Raw genomic sequence first — 15,000 nt, forward strand, 5'->3', positions numbered from 1 at the left:
GCCCCTGCGGTCTCGCTCAGGCTCGTTGGGGGACGGTCTTAGTGGCGGCCGTCAGATGTGGGCGGTGGTGACCTGCCCCCCCTCCTCTAACCCCACCCTGCTGGACTTCTCCAAGGGCGACGCCATCACCGTGCTGGTGCCCGAGCCACGCAACGGCTGGCTGTACGGGCGAGCAGAGGACAGCGCACGGTAAAATCACACACACACAGACACACACAAACACACACACACAAACACACACACACACACACACACACACACACACACTCAATTACTCACACCCACAAAAATGCTTAAGTTGTGCAGTTACTCACTCACACACACACACGCACACACACACACACACACACACACACACACACTCACACAACCATGCAGGCACACACACTCACACACACACACACACCATGCACTCACACATACACACACACACACACACACACATACACACATACACACAAACACAGATATACAGGTAAATACTCACACACACACATACTACAGACTAGAGGGAACCAACTGTCCTAACCAACTCTTTGACATGTCCCCTTCTCTTCCACCCCCCCCCCACCCCCCTCTCCTTTCCACTGCACAGTCAGGGCTGGTTTCCTGCCTCTTACGTGGAAACACTGGAACAGGCTCTCATGCCACCGCCCTCCACGTATGTACACACTCCGAAAACAAACACAGCAACAACAATAACAACAACAACAAAAACAACAACAACAATAACCACATGAACATTACCACCAACTTAAAGAACGACAATAACAATAACAGAGCATCAACTTACAAACAACAACCACAACAAGAATACTAACACAACAACAACACAACAACACCCACAACAAGAATAATGACACACAAACAATCAACATTACAATACAGCAACAGCAAGCAACCCTTTTCTAATTCATCGTCGACATTTCACCATTCTGACCTTTCATCTTTCATCTCTGACCTTGTCAGTCTAAGGACCAGTCACAGCATGAACAACCTGCGCGACCAATCAGGAGGCGGAGGTCAAGGAGGCATCCTCCCCCCAGCCCCACCTCTCCCCTCTGCAGCCAATCAGATGCATCCAACCACATCCTATGCAAACAAGCAATCAGAAAAGAAGCAGAAGCCAGTAAGTTGCTCTAACCTCCTCACTAATTATAACCCAGTGAGTCCCTCTTCACTAATTATAACCCAGTGAGTCCCTCTTCACTAATTATAACCCAGTGAGTCTCTCTCTCTTCACTAATTATAACCCAGTGAGTCTCTCTCTCCTCACTAATTATAACCCAGTGAGTCTCTCTTCACTAATTATAACCCAGTGAGTCTCTCTAACTTCACTAATTATAACCCAGTGAGTCTCTCCTCACTAATTATAACCCAGTGAGTCTCTCTTCACTAATTATAACCCAGTGAGTCTCTCTTCACTAATTATAACCCAGTGAGTCTCTCTTCACTAATTATAACCCAGTGAGTCTCTCTAACTTCACTAATTATAACCCAGTGAGTCTCTCTAACTTCACTAATTATAACCCAGTGAGTCTCTCTTCACTAATTATAACCCAGTGAGTCTCTCTAACTTCACTAATTATAACCCAGTGAGTCTCTCTCTCTTCACTAATTATAACCCAGTGAGTCTCTCTTCACTAATTATAACCCAGTGAGTCTCTCTTCACTAATTATAACCCAGTGAGTCTCTCTAACTTCACTAATTATAACCAAGTGAGTCTCTCTAACTTCACTAATTATAACCCAGTGAGTCTCTCTAACTTCACTTATTATAACCCAGTGAGTCTCTCTTCACTAATTATAACCCAGTGAGTCTCTCTTCACTAATTATAACCCAGTGAGTCTCTCTAACTTCACTAATTATAACCCAGTGAGTCTCTCTTCACTAATTATAACCCAGTGAGTCTCTCTTCACTAATTATAACCCAGTGAGTCTCTCTAACTTCACTAATTATAACCCAGTGAGTCTCTCTCTCTTCACTAATTATAACCCAGTGAGTCTCTCTTCACTAATTATAACCCAGTGAGTCTCTCTTCACTAATTATAACCCAGTGAGTCTCTCTAACTTCACTAATTATAACCCAGTGAGTCTCTCTAACTTCACTTATTATAACCCAGTGAGTCTCTCTAACTTCACTAATTATAACCCAGTGAGTCTCTCTCTCTTCACTAATTATAACCCAGTGAGTCTCTCTTCACTAATTATAACCCAGTGAGTCTCTCTTCACTAATTATAACCCAGTGAGTCTCTCTAACTTCACTAATTATAACCCAGTGAGTCTCTCTAACTTCACTAATTATAACCCAGTGAGTCTCTCTTCACTAATTATAACCCAGTGAGTCTCTTTCTCTTCACTAATTATAACCCAGTGAGTCTCTCTTCACTAATTATAACCCAGTGAGTCTCTCTCTTCACTAATTATAACCCAGTGAGTCTCTCTTCACTAATTATAACCCAGTGAGTCTCTCTAACTTCACTAATTATAACCCAGTGAGTCTCTCTAACTTCACTAATTATAACCCAGTGAGTCTCTCTTCACTAATTATAGCCCAGTGAGTCTCTCTTCACTAATTATAACCCAGTGAGTCTCTCTAACTTCACTAATTATAACCCAGTGAGTCTCTCTTCACTAATTATAACCCAGTGAGTCTCTCTCTCTTCACTAATTATAACCCAGTGAGTCTCTCTCTCTTTACTAATTATAACCCAGTGAGTCTCTCTCTAACTTCACTAATTATAACAAAGTGAGTCTCTCTTACTTCACTAATTATAACCCAGTGAGTCTCTCTAACTCCACTAAATATAACCCAGTGAGTCTCTGTTCACTAATTATAACCCAGTGAGTCTCTCCAAACTAAATAACCCAGTGAGTCTCTGTTCACTAATTATAACCCAGTGAGTCTCTCTAGCTTCACTAATTATCAGAGGTGTCAAGTAACGAAGTACAAATACTTCGTTACTGTACTTAAGTAGAATTTTTAGGTATCTTTACTTTACTCTAGTACTTCATTTTCTGACAACTTTTTACTTCTACTCCTTACATTTTAACACAATTATCTGTACTTTCTACTCCTTACATTTTAAAAACAGGCTTGTTACTCTTGGTTTCGGTTTTGTTTCAAAAGTTTCAAATGTGCGCCATCCAATAGAGATCAGTGGCGCCATCCAGATATACTAATTTCAAGCGTAATTGGAAGAAGCCTAGGAACCCATAACACTCATTGGTTAGGCTGCTATCCATCTCCTTTACGCATGACGCAAAACAAGACAACAGAGGTAAACAAATGATACAACGCGCGGTAATGACACTGTCAGAAAGAGATGTCAACTCCAGCGAGATGTCTGCAGGGTCTGAAGACGAAAGACAGTAGTGTCGATTGAGAACAGCAAAACTTTCCACATACCTGGCCCTACCTCAAAGAATTTTTTGAAATCGTCGGGAACTAAAAGGACTCATGGAGAATGCGGTGCAAACTTTTCGAACCCAAGAATCACGTACTTTTGCCATTCAAAACATGTAGAGGTAAGCTCTGTATTATTATTTTAATAATGGTCGATTTACAATGCTTGCGACAGCTTGGCTAGCAGAGGAACATGCCAACATGCCTTGGTTTGCTTGCAAGCAGTTGCCTAATGAAGGATCAAAAAGTTACAGGTTAACCTAGTTAGCTCTCTGTGATATTTGAAAAATAAGCTGTAGGCTATTTCACTACCTCGATCTTAAATGCACTACACAGTAGCAGTGGCGATTTTAGCCTGACATTTCTGGTGGGACAATTTTGTATGAGGTCATGTCACCTCACAAAAATAGTCTACATTCTTCATTGTAGTCTGAATTAAAACTTCCAAAATACTCAAAAACTAGCGAAAGCTAACTAGTAGTAACATTGGTCTGTCTGATATGATCTGACTATGTTTTTTTTTCTCTTGGTCACAGGGTACAGTTAACGCGGTTTATGCAATATTCGAATCGAGTTGCGAGGCAGATTTAGTGGGGCACATCTGATAGTGCCCCATCTCCCAATGTTAACTTTGGCCTGTGTGGTTCACGCTCATTAATGTTTTCATGGCAACAGTCTTGAGCTTGCGGCGTAGCCCACAGAGCAGAGGACAGCGGAGAGCACGATTTCACAGAGCAAGCACACAGACAGAAACACACGAATCAAATTACTCCAACACAGGACTATTAAGCTTGTGAGACAAGCTTATTCTCACACACATACACGCTATGCATATTAAATAAAATAAGATATATTTTATATTTGCAAAAAAAAGTAAGGGAACAAGGAGAAAGGTTAACAGTGCACTAAAAATACCCATGTACCTGCCCCTTTTAATTTGTAAAGCTGAACTATGTCTATATTCTTTCACTTTGAATTGAAAAGCTATAAAACACTAAATATACAGTATATTAACTAACCCTCAGCACAGATGTTGGTTTGTTATTGAATTGAAGGTGTTCCATTAAATAAATATGACATTTTGAGCTTTTTATTTGTGATTTGAAATGGGTTAACTCCTGTCGAGCTTGCATTTCTGGTAGAATATGCGAAGACTGAACCTAGTTGCAAAGGCCCTTGATGAGAGACAAATGTGCAAATGGGGTGGAGGTCTACTTGAATTTTGAGAAAAACATGCTCTTCTAGTTTGCTGTCTTTGACAGCATTATTATATTTTAGTATGACATTTTTGACCATGTCTTGGGCTCCATGTAGCACTCATCAGCTATTAAATTAAGCTTCTATTTCTAGCAGTCATGGCAATGATATTAAGTCCAACTAGTTTAGCTTTCAATGTTTTTTTAATTTATTATTAAGGTTACTTTTTACTTTTATACTTTAAGTTCATTTTAGAGCCTGTACTTTTTTACTTTTACTTGAGTAAAGAGGTTAAGTCGATACTTCAACTTTTACCAGAGTATTTTTAAACTCCAGTATCAATACTTCTACTTGAGTAACGAATGTGTTTACTTTTGACACCACTGCTAATTATAACCCAGTGAGTCTCTCTTCAATAATTATAACCCAGTGAGTTGCTCTAACTTCTTCAGTAATGATCTCACATGCATGCTTGGTTAGAGGTTAAAGGGTTTGAAAGGGGCAGTGGATACTGACTTGAGTGGTGGATTCATTATGTGGATATTAGCTTTTCAATAATTATGCCATACATTCATGACATCAGTTTCAAACATACATGGATACAAACACAAACACACAAACAGACAGAGTTGATAGAAAGAGAGAGAGAGAGAGGGGGGGAGAGAGAGGGAGAGACACATTGAGTATATATTTAAAGTTACACTATGGAGTTTCTGGAGCCGCCAGGTAGAGAGCTACTTACTGCTGGACTATCAAGTAACTTATTTGATGTCTTGCTAGCGGATAAACTTGGCGAAACCTTTTGAAATTTGCTTACTTTGTTTATGACAAACTAGCAAGGCAAAAACTTTCCTCAAGACAGCAAATAAGTTACTGAATATTCCAGCAGAAAGTAGCCCCCTTAATGAGCTTTCTAATATTGAGTGTAAAGTGGTGTTCTACCTCTGGCCAGCAGGGGCACTGTGGTAAAGTGCTCTTCTCCATGACGCCACACCCCTCCTTCTGGTGGCTGCGAGGGGGCAGCTCCATCTGCTGAGCTCCTCAGTGGTGAGGACCGGGTGTTTGAACAGGGCTGGAGCAGAAGAGAGAGTGTGTGTGTGTGTGTGTGTGTGTGTGTGTGTGTGTGTCTGTGTGTGTCTGTGTGTGTGTGTGTGTGTGTGTTTGTGTGTGTGTGTTTGTGTGTGTGTGTTTGAGAAAGTTTGCCTTTGTGTATATGAAAGTGGTTGTGTTGCATGTGTGTGATTGTTTTTGAAAACGTGTGTGTGTGTGTGTCTGTGTGTGTGGGGTTGTGGGGTTGTGTTTGCTTGAGTATATATATATATATTATATATAAAGTGAAGTCTTCTCAGTCAGCCTGTTCTCGCTAGAGCAGGCAAACTTCAGATGAAATAAACTTTCGCAGAGGTCTGTTTGTCTGAGTGTTTGAATGCACATCTCATAAAAAAATAAACACACTCACTCACACACTTGTGTAAAAATAAACACACTCTCACACTTGTGTAAAAATAAACACACTCACACACTCACACTCTGGCTCCTCTCTGCAGTGTGTGGCCTTGGGTGCCTTCAGTTTATCGGACCTAAAAAAGCACACACACTTTGATATTCTGGATCTGGAATGAAGTCTGTATATTTGTATATGTGTGTGTGTGTGTGTGTGTGTGTAATTGTATGTGTGTGTGTGTATTTGTATATGCGTGTGTGTATTTGTATATGTGTGTGTATTTGTATATGTGTGTGTTTATTTGTATGTGTGTGTGTTTGTGTGCTGTCTGTGTGCTGTGTGTGTGTGAGTGTGTGTGTGTGTGTGTGTCTGGTGTGTTTATGTACATTTGCATGTTTGTGTGTGTGTGTGTGTGTGTGTGTGTGTGTGAGTGTGTTTGTGTGTGTGTGTGTGTGTGTGTGTGTGTGTGTGTGTGTGTGTGTGTGTGTGTGTGTGTGTGTGTGTGTGTGTGTGTGTGTGTGTTTATGTACATTTGCATGTCCGTGTGTGTTTATGTACATTTGCATGGGTATGTGTGTTTATATACATTTGCGTGTGTGTGTGTGTGTGTGTGTGTGTGTGTGTGTGTGTGTCTGTAAGACTTTGCTTATTGCTCATGATTATTCTCCTCTCTGCAGAGATCAGAGGATTATGGGTCGAAACCAAATCTCTTCCCCCCGTGAGTTCCCACTCTCTTTCTACCTCTCCCCTCATCTCTCTCTGTCTCTTCCATTCTCTCTCTCTTCTATTCTCTCTCCCCCCTCTCTCTCTCTCTCACTCTCTCTCTCCCTTTCTTTATCTCTCTACCTTCACTCTCTCTCTCTTCTATTCTCTCTCTCTCTCTCTCTTCTATTCTCTCTCTCTCTCTCTCTCTCTCTCTCTCTCTCTCTCTTCTATTCTCTCTCTTCCCACTTTCTTTCTCTCCCTCTATCTCTTCCTCTCTTTCTCTCTCTCTCTGTCCCCTCGATGTCTCTCTCTCTTCTATTCTCTCTATCCCCTCTCTCTCTCTTCCTCTCTCTCTCTTTACCTCTCTCTCTCTCTCCCCCTCAATCTCTCTCATTCCCCCTCTCTCTCTCTCTCTTCTATTCTCTCTCTCCCCTCTCTCTCTGTCTTTCTCCCTTTCCTCCTCTCTCTCTCTCCCTTTACTCTCTCTCTTCTATTCTCTCTCACACACACACACACACGCAGCCCCTGTCAGTAAGACTGTTCATGGAGATTCCGTGAGTAATCAGTAAGCTGTCATGAGACGTCACGTCTCTGCTTTGTGTCACAGCAGCCAGTTACTAATCACAAACACACACACACACACACACACACACACACACACACACACACACACACACACACACACACACACACACACACACACACACACACACACACACACACGGTCACAGCAGCCAGTTACTCATCACAAACACACACACACACACACACACACAGTCATAGCAGCCAGTTACTCATCTGAACTACCAGCAGCGTTTGACCTTAATGACTTCAACACTGACGTTTTTCATGTGTGTGTGTGTGTGTGTGTGTGTGTGTGTGTGTGTGTGTGTGTGTGTGTGTGTGTGTGCGTGTGTTCTCTCTGAGTGCAGAGGCACAAACCCTTTCGCTACGGTGAAATTGAAGCCCACGGTGACCAACGACAGATCTGCTCCGAGGGTTCCCTGATCCTCACATTCGGACGGAATGGATCACATGACCTCTGACTCCCTCCTATCCAGATTTGACCAACATTATTACAGGGATTTTGACTGTGTGTTTGTGTTTGTGTGTGAGTGTGAGAGAGAATGTTGATTGTTAGTGTATGTGTCTGAGCGAGGGTAGGTTGTTCATGTGGAATATGTTATGAATGCAGTGTGCTTGGTTGGCTTCAGGGAAATTGCAAGACACACTGTCAATTCTACCATTTGATTTTGTCTCATTGTAATTGTATGTATACAAATGTATCCAAGTGGATCGATATAGTGATGGTCTGAAGCTAATGACTTAATCATACATAGTGTTTATATCAGTCATTAGTCATTGTAATAGCTTATGAATTTATGTAATTTAAAATGTCTACTGTAACTCAGGTTCTCAGCACTTTAAAATATGACTACATTAGTACTACAATTCCCATGATGCCATTTGTGTTTGAACAGAAATAGAACAGCTCTACCCAAACCTGTAATTCCTGAGAGGAAAACAGAAGTTGGCATGTTTCTGCCCCTGGTATCTCACACACACACACACACCCATTTGGCAGAGTGATTTTTATTCGGGCATATCTGCAGCGTCCTCCTCTGAGGGGTCCTGGAGGTCAGTAGTTCATGGCTCTGCGGGTGAAGCTTAGCTCATATTAACTGGGGGTGTAGCCCTGTGGTGATCTGTGAGCTACTGTATGCACATGGTCTGGTCTTGGGGGGAAATAAAGTGAAGTGGCATCAGAAGTGAATGGTGTTCTCATAATTTACTTGTCTTTCTCACACACACACACACACACACACACACACACACACACACACACACACATACATGCTCATCCAAAAATACCTGTACATACACTCACACGCACTTTTTAACCCTAGTATAACTTCTTCCCTCAAGTGTACCACAACTGAGGTAGATACTCTGCCACATACACACACACACACACACACACATACACACACACACAGAACCACACACACACACACACACTCACACACACACAGACACACACTCACACACACACACACAGACACACACACACACACAGACATATGCACATGTTCATGTACACCCACACACACACACTTGCATATGTGCACACACACACACACACACACACACATACATACACATATTTTCATACACACACACACACACAGACACACACATACGCGTGACTGTGTGTGAGTCAGAAGTTTCTGGAGGCGATTTTTAGTTTTTATTTCTTTATTAATTTTTTTTTACTTTCACAGCTTGACCTCTTTCTTCTTTTGGTGTGTTTCAGAATGGTTTACCATTATAGAAGAGAGAGAGAGAGAAAAGGAAAAAGAGAGAGAGAGAGAGAGAGCGGGAGATAGAGAGAGAGGGATGAATAAAGGGTTGACAGGAGGGAGAGGATCTGAAGAGTGGAGAAAAGAAAGATAAGAACACAACTGAGAGAGAGGGATAGAGAGAGAGAGGGAGAGAGAGAGAAAGGAATGAAAGCAGGGAGAGGAGAAGAGAAAGACAGGAAGACAACTGTAAGGAGAGCAAAAAGAAAGATAGCTAAATGAAAATGTCAAAGTCAAAGAAGAGAGAATAAAAGATTAAAAGAAAGACAGATTAAAAACAAAAAGTAAAGAGAGATAGAAACAAAGACAAATCAGAAAGTGTAGAACTGAAGATACAGAAAAAGAAACTCTACACGTGTGGTGACGGCATCTTTCTCTTCATTGAGCTGAAGTTACGTTGTCCAGTTTCTTTTTTGTTTTGTGTTTGCCTACTTCGGGCATGTTCAGAATCTATACAGAAACGCATGTTTGTATCAAAAGGAAAATAAATAGCAGGCGGGGAGGGGTGGAGGGGGGGTGTGGGAGGGGTTTGGACATTGGGTGACTGTGAGAGTGTGTGTGTATATAAGAGGGGTGTGTGTGTGTGTGCATGTGTGTTAGGGTTACCTGTGTGCAGGGTTAGATACTAAAATACCCCCATCCTCCTTGTGCAGTGTGCTTGGGTATAGCTTGAGTTTTGGGCAGAGAAGTAAAGGGAAAGTGTGTGTGCTTGCGTGTGTGTTTTGTGTGTGTGTGTGTTGGGGCGAGGGGGGGGGGGGGGCAGGGGGTGGTGTTGGTTGCAGTTTGGGAGTGGGCAGCGAAGCCTGTGGGAGGAGCCAGCAGAGCGAGGAGGAGGGGCCACAGGAGACATTTACTCATGGACCAGGGCAGTGAACTCTGAAAGAGAGAGAGAGAGAGAGAGGGAGAGAGGAAGAGAGAGAGAGAGAGAGAGAGAGAGAGAGAGAGAGAGAGGGAGAGGGAGAGAGAGAGAGAGACAGTAGGAGCGAGAGAGACAGTAGGAGAGAGAGAGAGAAGGAGAGAGAGAGAATGAGGGGGGTATAGAAAGAGAGAAGGTGAGCAAAAGGCAGAGAAAAAAAAAGAAAAGACAGAAAGAGAGGAAGACAAATAGGATGGGAGCGATAGAAGGAGGTGGGGAGAGAAAAAAGAAAAACAAGATTAGTTTAATCAGGAAGCAGACTCTCTTGTTTGCCTGCTACCTAAAGGAGCCTCAGACAGCAGTGAGAATACTGCAATGACAACATGACACTATTGCATCATCAGAGTCTAAGTTCAAGGCTCACTTGATTATGATTTGGTTATCAAAATCATAACGGAGGACTTAAAACGTTCCGTAGAATTGGATGGTCCATCCCAACGTTCAGAGATCCGTTATTTCATTGTATTATAATGTAATGTAATGTATATTATAAAGTACATAATGGGATGACACTGCTAGCGATACGCTAGGGATGAAACTTTGAGCGTTACGCTAGGGATGAAACTGTGAGTGTTACGCTAGGGATGAAACTGCTAGCGTTACGCTAGGGATGAAACTGTGAGCCTTACGCTAGGGATGAAACTGTGAGCCTTACGCTAGGGATGAAACTGCTAGCGTTACGCTAGGGATGAAACTGTGAGCGTTACGCTAGGGATGAAACTGTGAGCGTTACGCTAGGGATGAAACTGTGAGCGTTACGCTAGGGATGAAACTGCTAGCGTTACGCTAGGGATGAAACTGTGAGCGTTACGCTAGGGATGAAACTGCTAGCGTTACGCTAGGGATGACACTGCTAGCGATACGCTAGGGATGACACTGCTAGCGATACACTAGAGATGACACTGCTAGCGTTACGCTAGGGATGAAACTGTGAGCGTTACGCTAGGGATGAAACTGTGAGCCTTACGCTAGGGATGACACTGTGAGCGTTACGCTAGGGATGAAACTGTGAGCGTTACGCTAGGGATGAAACTGTGAGCGTTACGCTAGGGATGAAACTGCTAGCGATACGCTAGGGATGAAACTGTGAGCGTTACACTAGGGATGAAACTGCTAGCGTTACGCTAGGGATGACACTGCTAGCGTTACGCTAGGGATGAAACTGTGAGCGTTACGCTAGGGATGAAACTTTGAGCGTTACGCTAGGGATGAAACTGTGAGTGTTACGCTAGGGATGAAACTGCTAGCGTTACGCTAGGGATGAAACTGTGAGCCTTACGCTAGGGATGAAACTGTGAGCCTTACGCTAGGGATGAAACTGCTAGCGTTACGCTAGGGATGAAACTGTGAGCGTTACGCTAGGGATGAAACTGTGAGCGTTACGCTAGGGATGAAACTGTGAGCGTTACGCTAGGGATGAAACTGCTAGCGTTACGCTAGGGATGAAACTGTGAGCGTTACGCTAGGGATGAAACTGCTAGCGTTACGCTAGGGATGACACTGCTAGCGATACGCTAGGGATGACACTGCTAGCGATACACTAGAGATGACACTGCTAGCGTTACGCTAGGGATGAAACTGTGAGCGTTACGCTAGGGATGAAACTGTGAGCCTTACGCTAGGGATGACACTGTGAGCGTTACGCTAGGGATGAAACTGTGAGCGTTACGCTAGGGATGAAACTGTGAGCGTTACGCTAGGGATGAAACTGCTAGCGATACGCTAGGGATGAAACTGTGAGCGTTACACTAGGGATGAAACTGCTAGCGTTACGCTAGGGATGACACTGCTAGCGTTACGCTAGGGATGAAACTGTGAGCGTTACGCTAGGGATGACACTGCTAGCGATACGCTAGGGATGACACTGCTAGCGTTACACTAGGGATGAAACTGCTAGCGATACGCTAGGGATGACACTGTGAGCGATACGCTAGGGATGACACTGCTAGCGATACGCTAGGGATGGCGGTCCAGAGCGCTGTTTCGAGTTGATCTCTGTTCGACTCCCAGAGCTTAACGCTGTACTCACCATTGTCAGTTTACATAACATATCCTAGGAACATCTCAGGCATTCTGACCAAAGGGTGAGACTTTTCTATCTCTTAGCAACGAGATAGAATATAGATAGATATAATAAATAGAGTAATTGCTATTGACACTTCATTATGTTGTATGTGATCCCAGTGTGTGTGTGTGTGTGACCTCTGCCTTAGTGGGCTCCATGAGTAGCAGCTCAAAACGTGTGTGTCTGTGTGTGTGTGTGTGTGTGTGTGTGTGTGTGTGTGTGTGTGATCCCTGCATAAGTGGTGTGAGAGAGGGTCTCACCGTCCACGCCGATCTTGCCGTCTCCGTCCTTGTCAGCTGCATTTAGGAAGGCTTTAGTTTCCTTATCGGTGAGGTCTCTTCCATCAGGAGCGAAGCACTTAAGGACAAACCTACAAACACACACACACACACACACACACACGCACAAACATACATACACACACAGTTTTAGTTTCCTTATCAGTGAAGAATCAGCCCCTCAAGGCAAAGCTGTGATGGAAAAAGATAGAAATATGTGTTGGGCTGTACTTGCATGTGTGTGTGTGTGTTTGTGTATGTAACAAGAAGATGCATGTGTCCACACATGTGTGTGTGTGTGTGTGTGTGTGTGTGTGTGTGTGTGTTTGTGTATGTAACAAGAAGATGCATGTGTCCACACATGTGTGTGTGTGTGTGTGTGTGTGTGTGTGTGTTTGTGTGTTTGTTTGTGGGTGTGTGTATGTAACAGGATGATGCATTTGTGTGTGTGTGTGTGTGTGTGTGTGTGTGTTATTCTCTCACTTGAGCTCTTCCTCCTCTATGAAGCCGCTGTTGTCGGCGTCCATTACTAGGAAGGCCTTCTTGATCTCCTCATCAGACTTGGCCTTCAGTCCCACCATCTCAAAGAACTTGTTATGATCAAAGCTCTCTGCAGCTGTGACACACACACACACACACACACACACACACACACACACACAAGCCAAACAAACACACACAATCACGCACGCACAAACATACGCACAAACATACGCACACACACACACACGCACAATCACACACACACACACGTGCACAAACAAGCACACACGCACACACACATAGAGAGAAGTATGCAAAAAATGCATTAACACACACACACAAAGATAAACACAGACAAACAGAGAAAAGAGGCAGGGTGTGATCAAAGGACTCTAGAAACCTACTCCATCTACACCATTTACACATAGATATCATATAGTTGAAATATTTAGACATAGATATCATATAGTTAAAATATTTACACATAGATATCCATAGACTTAAATTCAATTATTTACACATAGATATCCATAGAGTTGAATTCAAGTCCTCCTAAAGGCGTCCAGTGTCTGTGTGTAAAAGCTCAGGCCTTGGCAGTGCTTATGTAAGCCTGATTGCATCATGTTAGGACTGTGTGTGTGTGTGTGTGTGTGTGTGTGTGTGTGTGTGTGTTCGGTGTTTGTGTGAGTGAGTGAGTGTGTGTGTATGTGTGTGTGTGTGCACATGGATGCACAAGGCTGGTTTTACAGATACCTATTCAGACACAGATGACTGATTAGACACACACACACACACACACACACAGAGATTCCGGCTTACAAGAGACACACACACACACACACACACACACACACACACACACACACACACACACAGAGATCCAGGCTTATTAGAGACACAAACACACACAGAGATCCATATTTGTGATTGTACTCCTAACAGGATTCAAATGATTTATTTTTTGCCCGATGCAGTTTATACTTCTGTATGTCTGTCTGCTTGTCTGACTTCCTCTGTGCAACACTGTTCTAATTCTCTTTAAAGCCTCTATAAGGTTAACATTAACTTCATTATGATAACCTTAACTCTATAAGGATAATCCTAACTCTATAAGGTTAACATTAACTTCATTATGATGACCCTAACTCTATAAGAATAATCCTAACTCTATAAGGTTAACATTAACTTCATTATTTATGATGACCCTAACTCTATAAGGATAATCCTAACTCTATAAGGTTAACATTAACTTCATTATGATAACTTTAACTCTATAAGGATAATCCTTACTCTATAAGGTTAACATTAACTTAATTATGATAACCCTAACTCTATAAGGATAATCCTAACTCTATAAGCACACTGTTCTAATTCTCTTTAAAGCCTCTATAAGGTTAACATTAACTTCATTATGATAACCCTAACTCTATAAGGATAATCCTAACTCTATAAGCATACCCCCCCCACCACCACCACCACACACACACACACACACACACACACACACACACACACACACACACATACACACAATCAATCCTACACTACAGTGGTGTTAGGGTGATAAGATACACACACAAACACACATACTGTACATACACACACACACACACACACATAAACACACACCAACCACATCACCCCTTTAATCTTTTACACTAGTAATCACATACACACACACACACACACACACACACACACACACACACACACACACACACACACACATACACACACACCAACCACATCACCCCTTTAATCTCTTACACTAGTAATCATCTCTTTGATTCTCTTTGATTTCTGGCTTTCCTTTGTTTCACATGAACAAAATGGTGCCTTCAACTTCCTGGAGCTGTCGGCCAATGACAAAACTGGAAACCTAGTCTGATGGCACTAATTCTCATTAGTAATTAGTAAAGACTAAATTAGCTCCGGGCGTCTTTTGTGCTCTATATGCCTTTTACGCTGCTCTGGATGAAATAAGTGTGTGTGTGTGTGTGTGTGTGTGTGTGTGTGTGTGTGTGTGTCTGTCTGTCTGTGTGTGTGTGTGTGTGTGTGTGTGTGTGTGTGTGTGTGTGTGTGTGCCACAGGAGAGTATCTACCAAACTGGAGGTGAGCCTAACTTATTCAAATGTATGCATCC

At 42.7% G+C, this 15,000-nt stretch overlaps 2 protein-coding genes across 2 annotated transcripts in view; one reads left to right on the forward strand and one right to left on the reverse strand.

The window, feature by feature from the left end:
* The window catches only part of baiap2l2a (BAR/IMD domain containing adaptor protein 2 like 2a), a gene marked incomplete at both ends in the record, with an annotated part of 22,062 nt that extends 14,299 nt beyond the window's left edge, over positions 1-7,763 (forward strand). The window contains 5 exons of the mRNA XM_080835584.1: positions 1-189; positions 596-718; positions 970-1,129; positions 6,728-6,768; positions 7,688-7,763. The exon at positions 1-189 is cut by the window's left edge and continues 13 nt beyond it. Of these exons, the coding sequence (XP_080691710.1) occupies positions 1-189; positions 596-718; positions 970-1,129; positions 6,728-6,768; positions 7,688-7,763 (589 nt within the window). The remainder of the gene's footprint in view (positions 190-595; positions 719-969; positions 1,130-6,727; positions 6,769-7,687) is intronic.
* Positions 7,764-9,113: 1,350 nt separating this feature from the next.
* Positions 9,114-15,000, reverse strand: part of pvalb6 (parvalbumin 6) — a 13,667-nt gene continuing 7,780 nt past the window's right edge. Inside the window, exons 3-5 of the mRNA XM_080835003.1 lie at positions 12,858-12,990; positions 12,357-12,466; positions 9,114-9,991 (exon numbers count right to left, since the gene is read on the reverse strand). Coding sequence (XP_080691129.1) covers positions 9,966-9,991; positions 12,357-12,466; positions 12,858-12,990 — 269 coding nt within the window. The 3' untranslated portion in view covers positions 9,114-9,965. The remainder of the gene's footprint in view (positions 9,992-12,356; positions 12,467-12,857; positions 12,991-15,000) is intronic.

The sequence above is a fragment of the Sprattus sprattus genome (genome assembly GCF_963457725.1).
Source record: "Sprattus sprattus genome assembly, chromosome: 3".
NCBI lineage: Eukaryota > Metazoa > Chordata > Actinopteri > Clupeiformes > Clupeidae > Sprattus > Sprattus sprattus.